The sequence below is a fragment of the Mastigoproctus giganteus genome, chromosome 10 (assembly GCF_048544385.1).
Source record: "Mastigoproctus giganteus isolate SK-2022 chromosome 10, ASM4854438v1, whole genome shotgun sequence".
Taxonomy (NCBI): Eukaryota; Metazoa; Arthropoda; class Arachnida; order Uropygi; family Thelyphonidae; genus Mastigoproctus; species Mastigoproctus giganteus.
The window spans coordinates 127,765,207-127,777,206 of NC_143584.1; the positions used below are offsets into that span (position 1 = coordinate 127,765,207).

At 37.8% G+C, this 12,000-nt stretch overlaps 1 protein-coding gene across 2 annotated transcripts in view; it reads left to right on the forward strand.

Moving 5' to 3' along the window:
• Nucleotides 1–12,000, forward strand: part of LOC150079281 (zinc finger protein castor homolog 1-like) — a 448,513-nt gene that overhangs the window by 337,914 nt on the left and 98,599 nt on the right. For both annotated transcript variants that reach the window (XM_090383869.1, XM_090383870.1), the window contains one exon: nucleotides 2,569–2,733. In XM_090383869.1, the coding sequence (XP_090239995.1) occupies nucleotides 2,569–2,733 (165 nt within the window). The remainder of the gene's footprint in view (nucleotides 1–2,568; nucleotides 2,734–12,000) is intronic.

The following is a 12,000-nucleotide window of genomic DNA, read 5'->3' on the forward strand; positions in this document are numbered from 1 at the left end:
GCATATTTTGGACTTTTGTTGCTAAAATTGCATTATTGCTAAAATTTATTTTACCCTTTATTATGATCTCTAAATATTCAATAAATGTTGTACAAGGGAATAAACCAGTGGAAGAATGACCACCAACCAACATACACCATTGTCCAAAACAAGAACCAAACCTCCTAACATCCAAAGATAAGAATTTTAAAAGATGGAAGGAATATTTCAGTGAACTTCTGAATGTAAAAATGGAAGAAGAAGAGAGGACTGACAAAGAGAAGAAATCTATACTGCAGAGGCAGAAATAGAGGAACCCACACTAGAAGATGTAAAATCCAGTATCCTTAAACTGAAAAATCACCTGGAAGTGATAATATGCCTATTGAACTTATCAAGAGAGGAATTGAAAGCCAGCATAAATCTGTTCACAACCTAATAGTACAAATATGGAGAAAAGAACAATTACCTGACCAATGGAAAGAAAACATAATATGTACAATTTGCAAGAAAAGATTTAGAGCAGACTGTAATAAATATAGAGGGATTTATCTTTTAAGCACTATATACAAAATTCTGTCAAACTTCATACTATGGAGGCTGACTTACCACACAAAGTGACCAAGAAAAATCTCTCCACAACTAATCAAATCTTTACAGTAAGACAACTCTTGGAGAAAAAATATGAATATGACCAGCTCTTTGTCAATCTCAGTAAGGCATGATAGTATAAAAAGAGATGAACTCTAGAATACATTGATAAAATTTGGAATCCCCAAGAAACTAGTCAACATAATACAAATATGCAGGACAGAATATCGATAAACAAAGTCAAAATACAAAATGAAATATCAGACCCCTTTGAAATCACAACAGGGTGATGCACTTTCACCCCTGCTCTTTAATTTGGGTTTGGAAAAAGTGATAAGAAAAGTGGAAGAGACAAGGAAAGGAGTAAACCTGAATGAACTGCATCAGGACTTTGCGTATGCCTGGTCAGTGATGATATACAAGGCCTCATCTCTAATGTAATAGTGCTAGAAAAAGAAGCTAATCTCATTGGCCTAAAAATAAACAACAACAAAACAAAATACCTCAAACTTAGTAGAAACAAGAATAATTATGACCCCAACCTCGACACTGGAAATCAAGCAGTTGAGAAAGTGTCAAGCTTCAAGTACTTGGGAAGGATTCTGAATGATTGTAATTATACTGCAGAAGAAATTAATTCTAGGATTCAGAGCAGAAATTGATGCTTTTATGTGGTTCAAAAAATCCTTCAAAACAAGTATCTAGGAACTTGAAAATAAAGATATACAGAATGATAATACTACTTATGAAACCTGGTCACTTCCAAAACTATCAGAGAACATATTACAATCATTCAAAAATAGAATTCTAAGAACAATCTTCAGACCAAAACAAGTTGAAATCACTGGAGAATGGAGAAGGCTACATACAATGAACTAAAGGAAAAATATAGAAGTGAAAGTATAATTCAAATCAAGGTAGGCTGGACATGCTATCCGTACCGATAACCAAAGACACATCCATCAAATCCTCTCCAGAATCTCAACTGGGGTAAGGAAAGCTGGAAGGCCACCCCTGAGATAGGAGGATGGTATAAAGACAAGTATTAGTTTAGTTTTCAGAGGACAGGTGAACTGGACAGAGCTTGCACATAATAGAGAATTATGGAACCTGTCAAGGAACCTCGTGGCTCAAGAACCATGGAGGATGGTATAAAGACAAGTATTAGTTTAGTTTTCAGAGGACAGGTGAACTGGACAGAGCTTGCACATAATAGAGAATTATGGAACCTGTCAAGGAACCTCGTGGCTCAAGAACCATGGAGTAAGTAAGGAAGTAAATGCTCAATAAGTTCTGTAAGTGAATGTGTGCATGTCAATCATCTGGTTCTGGTTTTTTTTAATATTATATATATTTTATTAGAACGGTTATCATTTTTACCATAATTCTCTTTTCTGTAGGACTTTAGCCTTGCCAACTATGGTTTAGCCAAATGTAGTACTTTTCAGGAATGTATTTCTTTCAGTTCATAATTCCTGTATTGTTTGCATGTCAGTTCAGTTCATGGTCATGTGCTAAAATACAGCCGATTTTCAATATTCTACCAAATGCGCCATCACTAACCTTTGCATACTTAGTTATGATTTTTTTACTGTAGTTCTACTGAATGATCTTGATGCACAATAGATTTCTGATGTCCTCAAAGGAAGAAATTGAGAGATATCAGAGATCGTGATTGCCATTTGATCACTTCTCATTTTCAGTCCCATTTACCCTATCCATCTCCTCCAACAGTTTGTCTAGTTCTTCCTTGAATTCATTCAAGATATCCTCTTCTGCAATGTCAGATGGAAGTTTTTTCCATCACAATCGGCCACCTGTTTGCTGAAGGTAAACCTCAACTTCTGCAGCCCGCCAGGTCCTGCGTACTCTTTGGAAGTCTTTTCTTCTTTTAATTACTTCTCTCAATAAACTTTTAATAAATCAATGTAAATATTTATTTCTTTAAGAAAAAAAAAATCCTGAAATAGCCACTGTTTTATTGTTTTATTATTTTAGGTTTTTGTGAAGAAGGAAGAAATGATACGTCATTTTAAATGGCACAAAAAGAGAGATGATTCACTTCAGCATGGATTTATGCGTTATAGTCCTATGGATGACTGTTCAGACAAATTTCAGAATTGTTCCCATAACAGAAAGCAAACTCATTACCATTGCCTGAAGGTAAATCTCTGTTATTATCACTCTACTGCATCTTCAATTTTATTTTTTTACCTTGTGCTAATTGTTCATTCTGCAAAGCAGATACAAAAGGAAAAATAACAATCATACTAATTACTAAAAATGTTGTACAGCAAACAGTTATTGCTGTCATGTGATAAAGCAGTTATAGCATATTTCATAAGAAAGGAATAAAATAATTTTTATTAACGATGTATAATTGATAATGCAACAAAATTAGTCTAGGTATTTAGGTATTTAATATCAGTTTTATTAAGCTAAGTAAGGTAATAAAATGTAAGACACTTCATCTGTCTATTTGAAGATGTAGTTTTTATATAAATGATTGTTAAAACTTTACAGTAGTTTCGGAATGTGTCCAAGTTAAATTGTGTGTATATTAAAAGAATATCTATTTAGTTAACCTGTCAATGATTGTGTTTTAGCTTAGAATGGGTACGTGGGATTGGCTGTTATCTCTACTCTTTAAACTCTCATAACTGAGTGATTTATTTATAAATATTTCTCATTCATTTTTTTTCTTACTGGTCAATAATACCATAAGCACTGTAAATATAAAAGAACACATTTATGATATTGGTAGTTATTTTATTTTTTAATTCATAATTGAAATGGTTAAGTGAGGTGATTTACACATCTCAGTCTTTAAAATTGTATAATGTGATTACATATGAATACTTTTCATTTTCATTGAAGATGTAGAGTGCAGAGTGGCAGTTGTAACATCTGATGGAAGTTTGTTCAAGCAACCAATCACTCGATGGCTGAAGGCAAAGGCAAACTTTTACATATCTGTTCTGCAACCGTGCCCCCCCCCCCCCCCCCCCCCCCCCGTGTGTAGTCTGAGGAAGAGGAAGAATTCCATCAACACTGGGCTTCCTCAATGAGATTACCTTGCAGGTGTTTAGTCTCCAGATGCTGAATTTGCAGAACTGAAGCCTTTTTTGGTTAGAGCACCCCTTTGTTCCCCTCATCAGTCTTGGTGCCCTTCTCTGTACCTGCTCCACATTCTTCATAAAATGAGGCCTCCAAACTGTTTGCAGTACTCAAGATGTGGCCTAGCCATTGCCTTATACAATGGAATAATTGCCTTATCCCTGCTAACAACATTTCTGTATATCATTAACAAAATCCCATATGCTATCCTGGCAGCCTGTCTGTGCTGCGCAGAGAACTTCATATCTGACTGCACAATTACTCCCAGATCTTTTTCATTTTCCACTACCCTGAGTGTAGTACCACACAGTTGATACGCTAATCTGGGATTACTGTTACCCATATGCAATACTTTGCATTTATCAGGCCGCCTCTGTAGCCAGCTGGGCAGGAGCAGTAGTGCGTAGCACACGCTTTTTTGATTAGACTGGGGTTCGAGCCCGTGACCACCAAATACGGAGGATGCGGAAAGGTCAGGGAATGACCACCACATATCCCCGGAGCAATATGGCCTTAGTTGCCAATGCTCCTAAAAACCAAAAATAACAAAGCATTTATCAGTGTTAAACCTCAATTGCCAACTACTCCGAATATCTCGTTTCAACATGTGCTCAATGGGATTGAGCACAAGTTGATTTCTCCTCGTACCTGCTCTTCCCTCATCAATGGACACAATTAGAACTGAATGAACATCCATTTCTCAGCCCCACTGCCAAATTTTTTTAGACCTTCTTACAGCAGCATACCGTCATTACCCTCATTAACCACCCTGCCAACTTTCATTTCATCTGCAAACTAAGATGTTAAGCCTGATATACCTTCATTACCATCATTAGTAAATACAGAAAACAACAATGGGCCCAGCACCAAACCCTGGGGAACTCCATTAATAACTTTAGTCCATGAAGAGCAGTGTCTATTGATAACGACTCCCTGTCTTCTTCCACTCAACCATCCCTTTATCCATAGCAATAACTCACCCTTCATACCACAATACTCTAGTTTGTATAGCAGTCTGTTATGTGCAACAGTATCAAAAGCTTTTCCAGAAATCCAAGCATGTGATATCAAAATTATTTTTTGCATCCCCTTCCTTTGTGACTGCATCATAGTATCCAATCAAATTGATTAGACATGATCACCCCTCAACAAACCCTTGCTGTGGCTGAAGTATAACCACGCTCCTTCTAGATGGCCTTGCACTAATTCTTTGACCAGTGACTGTATTATTTTCCCTGAAATAAAAGTTAAGCTAACAGGTCAGTAATTACTCATGTTACTCTTTGATTCCCTGTTGTGATACATTTGCACATCTCCAGTCCACAGGGACGTCTCCTGAATCCAAAAAATGCTCTCATAAATATTTCTAAGGGTCTGCTTACCTCATTTGCTGCCTTCCTTTAATATAATTGGATAGATCTCATCCACCTCAGGAGCCTTTCTTATGTTTAACTTCAGCAATTTTTCTTCCACTTCCCTCTCAGTTATAAAAAGTCATTTAGCTCTCTGTTAGAGTTTGATCTGGCATCGACAACCCTAAAGAATTCCTCATGTGTGAATGTTGATGCAGATTAATACTTATTTGGTTTCTCAGAAACTTGAGCAGTATTATCAACAGTTAAACCATTTATATCTAGTGGAGCAATGTGATTCATCACCTTACTTCTAGTGTTTACATAAGTAAAGAAATCTTTGCTTTTCTTTGTATTATTTTCCAGAGACATCTCATAACTTTCTTTAGCTTGCCTAATCTCCTCTGTGAATTGTTTGCAGACTAATTTATATCTACCATAGACACATATATCACTTGATGTGCATCCCATGCATTTTTATTCTCTGCCACAAATCTCAAATTCACTAGACATCCATTATGTCTAAGTGTTGAACAGAATATCTTAGTTAGTATAAAAATCCTAGTAGGTTCTATGGTTGCATCCCTGGATGCTCTTTTAATGTCCTTTACATTCCACACAGACATATTTTCACTATTTGACAGTTAAGTCCTAGAGCTGAGTCAGTTTAAAGAAAAAAAATCAAATGTTATTATGAAAAAAGCTTTGATATTTTATCAAAATGCTACCAAAGTAACAGTATTCAGTACACTTGAAGTACCATTGAAAACATTTTTAAATGCATTTGAATTGTCTGTTACCAATTCATTTATCACATTTGTTTTATATCCTCTGCACTATGAAATCATGTTTCAGCATGGATTTTTTTTTTTTTGGAGAACTAAGAAGGTAGTCTGCGGAATATTAATCAGAGAAATGGGGGTTAGCTCTGTAATCCCACACTTTTCCAAGCCTCCTTAATAATCAGTGCAGAATGTAATTTTTTTAGCACACATGATTCAGAATACTATGTCTTAGTACACATGATGTAATATAAGTAATGGACACCCTTTATCTTTCATGTTCAGTTTCTGATTGTGGTTTCATCTCATAGTTGTCTAGTTAAGTCTGTCTCAAGCATAGTTATTGTAATGACTTGATTAAGGATAGTTATTGCAATTCTTTGTATCATTCTTCTGTAACCTAAGTGTTGTTTTCTGATGTTTGAATTTCTTTATGTACGTTATTTATTATTATTTTTTTTTTCATGCAGAAATAGACCTAGGCTTTTCTGAATATTCCATAAAATACTGGGAGGAAGGTTGAGAAAGTAGTACTTGTCAGTTCTCAAGACTTTTTTATCATTACTTTTTAACATCAATGTATTATTTTATTTTACTTCCTTCTTATGATATCTGATTTATAAGCTTCACACATGAATTTCATTTTTTTCTTGCATTTCAGTTTAATGCAATACTTATAGTTACTTAATATACTAATGAAATGTTGTTTCTTTGTTATGTTTTCCCCCTCTGTAAGCATGATGGCTGGGGTAATAGTAGTAGTAATGGAGGCACGTGATGCAGGAAAGCAAGTGTATGAGGTTATGTAGCATCAGCCAAAAAAAAAAAAAAAAAAAAAACACCAATTTCACACATCCGTTCCCTCCAAAAGCCTGTGCAGCTTCTCCCTGAATTTATTCATGCTACCAACTTCCACAATGACAGACGGAAGCTTCTTCCAGTAGCCAACCACCCGTTGGCCAATGGCAAACCTCCACACATTCATTCTACAATTGTCCCTCCTCAATTTGAATCTATGCCCCCTCAGGTTTGTAATCTGAGCAAGAAGAATCCCATCAGAATTCATTGTGTCCAACCCACTCACAGCCCTACACACCTCAGTCAGATCACCTTGCATGTGCCCAGTCTCCAGCTGCTGCACCACGCAAGAGGACCCCCCCTCGCTCACCTCACCAGCCCACCGCCCCCCCTCTGCACATACACACACCCAAGCAACTCCACATCCTTCCCAAAATGAGGCCTCCAGACCTGTATGCAGCACTCAAGGTGTGGCCTGACCATTGCCTTATACAAAGGGACAACCACCTCCCTCCCCCTACCAGCAAAGCTCCCATATATCATTGACAACACCCCATTACCCGCTCTGGCAGCCTGTTCGCACTGCTCAGAAAACCTCATCTGACTGCACAACCACTCCCAGGTCCTTTTCATTCTCTACCACCCCACGTGCAGCACCACACAGTTGATACGTTTCTCTGTGGTTACCTCCATCCATATGCAGCACTTTGCATTTGTAAATGTTAAACTTCAGCTGCCACTTCCCAACCCATCCACCCAAACCTTCCAGATCCTGTTGCAGTAGCACACTGCCATTACTGTCATTAACAGCCCTGTCAAACTTTGTATCATCTGCAAACTTTGATATTAAGGCTGATATACCTTCATCAATATTGTTGGTGCCTCCGTAGCCAGGTGGGCAGGAGCAGCAGTGCATAGCACAAACTTCTTGATTAGACCGGGGTTCGAGCCTGTGACCACCAAATACAGAGGATGCGGAAGGGTCAGGGAATGACCACCGTATATCCCCGGAGCAATATGGCCCTAGTTGCTAATGCTCCTAAAAAAAAAAAAAAAAATCAATATTGTTAAATATACAAAACAACAGTGGGCTCAACACCAAACCCTGTGGGACTCCACTAATAACATTAGTCCACGAAGAGCAGCATCCATTGGTTACCACTCTCTGTCTTCTCCCATTCAACCATTGTAGCAACTTAACCTTAATACCATACTGCTCCAATTTGTACAGTAGTCTTCCATGCGCAACATCGTCAAAAGTTTTCCTGAAATCCAAGTATATGATATCAAAATTATTTTTTGAATCCAGTTCCTTTGTAACCACATCATAGTATCCAATCAAATCTATCAGACAAGACTTTCCCTTACCAAACCCATGCTGTGTCTGAATTATTACTGCAGTCTTGTCTAGATGATCCTGCAGTGCATCTTTAATCAGTGACTTCATTAATTTCCCCGGAACAGATGTTAAACTAACTGGTCTATAATTACTTATGTCACCCTTATATCCCCCTTTGTGAATTGGGGATACATTTGCACGTCTCCAGTCTGTTGGGATGCTGTCATAATTATGGCTAATGGTTTTCTTACTTCATTTGCTGCCTCCTTTAATATAACTGGCTAGATCCCACCACCCCAGGTGCCTTTCTTATGTTTAACTTCAGCAATTTCTCCTCCACTTTGCTCTCAGTTATTACAAAATCATTAAGTACTCTGTTACAGTTTGATAAACTTCCGGCATTTCCCTCCTTGAATAACTCTTCATGTGTGAATGTAGATGCAAAATACTCATTCAGATTATCAGCTATCTGAGCAGGATCATCAACAGTCGAACCAATCTAATTCATCCCCTTCCTTCTAGACTTTATATAAGTAAAGAAGTCCTTGCTGTTTTTCTTAGCATCCTTTGCCAAAGATTACTCGTAATCTGCCTTCACTTGCCTAATCCCTTTGTGACTTGATTTGAGACTAGCTTATATCTGCCATAGGCTTCTGTGTCACCTGATAACTTATATGAACCCTGCACATTTTTCTTCTCTGCTACGAGTCTCATTAGTTCATCTGACATACATTTAGGCCTAAACCTTGAACAATATTTCTTAATCAGTATGAAAAGCTTAGTAGCTTTTCATAGGAGGGGAATGCCGGAAGTTTATCAAATTATTATTTCCTTGAATGCTTTCCACTTAGAATTTGCTGTTGGTAACATCATCAGTTGATCCCACGTACAGAATTTAAAAACTGTCTGAGACCACTGTAGTCACCCTTTCCCCCTGATGCTTTTTATATCTTTAAGTAAATCCCACATCAGTACACTGATCACTGCCACCTAGTGGTTCCTTTCTCTGCAGATTCTTAATGCATGAAGAACCACTACTGATAATCAGATCAAGATGTGGGTGCGAGAGTACATGTGAACAGTCGAAGTTTTTACGGTTCCAGCAAATAAAGAAGTTTTTGCTTTTTTATTGACTAAATTGGCACATTAATTTATTTTTTAGAGTTGCTTTATATTCCTAGTAACAATACTTTACTTTAAATTGAATTTAGATTTAGATAGAGATTTAGTAGGTTATTACTTAGTATCGGTAAGAATATCAAATCCACGTGTGGACAGGTTTTGCAGCTCCTGCAAATGAAAAGTTTTTAATTATACTTAGGCGCTTTATTGACTTAATTTTTAGATTAAATTATTTTCTATAAGTAGCTTATTGACCTAGTTAAGCTCCATGGTTTATTTTGAATTTAGATAGCATGATTTGGAAAGTAAATAATACCTCGTGTCCGTAGATTAATCATTCGTAACTTGCCACCATTGTTATACAATACAACGTGTGCTAGCGTAAGGTTTAATGGAAAACTAGATAGCGTAAGGTTTAACGGAAAACTAGATAGTGAGTATAGTAGTATCAATTAATCAGGAAAATTTATTAATATTATTAAATTTCATTGTCAATTGAATTGTACTTTTTTAACTAAATAAATATAGCGACCTAGTTATTACAAACGTAACATCATAAATTAATACATATAAGTTGACAGGGGATAAGAAAGTCATATAATATTCGATACCGAAATGCATATGTATATATATATATATATATATAGTGTTATAACTGCATTATTGGGATATAGGTTTATGGTTATATTTTGTATTGGAATTTTATTGAACTTGAATAGAAATCATGACTCAGACCAGAGCAGCAAAGTCAAAGGCTCAAACTAGTGGAAATGCTGTGGCTCAGGGGAGAACTGAGGGGGGGGGGCAGTTGTCCTCTGAATCACAGTCTGTTGAAATGCACTGCTTGTTTGATGTTTGTGGAGCAATCAGGAACAGGACATGATATTGCCAAGGGGAATGTCTTTGTGTGTGCGCAATGTAAGGAGTGTGAGGAAATCAGGTGCCAACTTGGCATTGTTAGGTTTATATGAGAACTTGAAGGACAGGATGGATGTCCTCGAAAGATATAAATTGAAGGGCCCATCAAGCTCTCAGCTGGCCACATCAATGCCAGAGCTTGCTTTTTTTTTTTTTTTTTTTTTTAGTTGTTGGTGCATCAGCTTCTGTGGCCATATTGCACCTCCCAAGGTTTTTGCATTTTTACTCTGATCCAAGCCCAAGGCGGGATTCGAACCCACGACCTTTGGGTTGCCAGGCAGGCATTTTACCCACCCGGTCAGTGCCAGAGCTTGCACTTGAACTTCACGCAACACAGCAGCAACCCCCAAGGCAGAATGTGCTGGTCCCAAAGGAACTAGTTGTTGTAGGTGATTCTATTGTCAGGGAAACGGGGAACGTATTGTGCAAAAAGGATAGATGGAACAGGACCAGGGTATGTCTGCCAGGGGCAATGGTTGATGACATTGTAGGGCAGATATCATCCTTTAAGGGCACAAAGGGTGATATTGTTGTACACGTTGGCATTAATGATATTAAGAGTAGGAGACTGGCAGAATTATTTAACAAGTACAAGACAATGCTGAAAAAAAGCCGAGTTAGGGTTGAATTTGAAAGTGTCTGCAATTCTGCCCAGACACAATAGGAGGGAGTATATGATGAGTGCCCTGGAGAGATTGTGCAAAGCTCAAGGGGTAGAATTTTTCTCAGCCTGGTCTGGGGCTTGTTAATAGGAGAGACTGCGTCTACAGGGATGGGATACACTTAAATAGAGAGGCAGAGTTAGGTGGGTCGGAAAACTGCTAGCTTGGGGGATTCACGGACTAATACATTAACAGTAGCCACTGGCAGAGGTAAAAGTGATTCTTGCACTACTTCTCTTGAAATGCAATTGAGCAGCAGCCTGAAAAGCAAGGCAATTGGAATTTCCAGGACTGCTGGGAGTCATAGTGGAACAAGTAAATACAGGGGCTGTGTTAGGGTAATTAAGAGTAGAAACAGGTGCATGTATACTTGCATATACACCAATGCTAGGAGTATAGTTAATAAATTCGTTGAGCATGAAGTGCTAGTCAAGACATCAAAGCCAGATATTGTTGGGGTATCAGAGACATGGTGTCACACAGACACAAGCAGTGCAGAACTGGTCTTTGGGGAGTACAATGTGTACAGAAAGGATAGACAGGACAGGACAGGAAGGGAGGGAGGAGGAGTTACGCTGTTAGTTAAGAAACACATAAAATCTAAGGAAGTGCATCAAACTGATGTGGGTGGACAATGCAATGTTGAGTCTGTTTGGTGTGACATAAGCACTGGGAAAGGAAAAATGAGAGTAGGTGTGTGTTATAGGCCTAATGAATCTGATGAGTATAACGAGCAATTGTGCAGAGAAATAGAGTGGGCCAGTAAATTGGAGTGTCTTATAATGGGGGATTTTAATTTCCTGGATATTGACTGGAATTTGTGGGTTTGGACACACACTAGCAAGGCTTTTGTGGATTTATTGGATGATTGTTTTCTACAGCAGCACGTTCGGGAGGCAATTAGAGGGAGTAATACTCTTGATCTGATTACCAGTAGTGATTCTTCATGCATCAAGAATCTGCAGATAAAGGAACCACTAGGTGGCAGTGATCACAGTGTGCTGAAGTGGTATTTACCCAAAGAGGTAACTACCATCGAGGGTAAAGGGAAGGGTTTTTGCTTTCGTAAAGGTGACTATGGTGGTCTGAGACAGTATTTAAATTCTATATGATGGAACCAACTGATGATGTTACCAAAAGCAAATTCAAAATGGGAAGCATTTAAAGAATTAATCTTGGAAGCTACTAGGCTTTTCATACCAACAAAGAAATATTGTTCAAGATTTAGGCCTAAATGGATGTCAGATGAACTAATTAGACATGTGACAGAGAAGAAAAATGCATGGGATACATATAAATTAACATGTGACACAGAAGCCTACGATAGATATAAGCTAGTC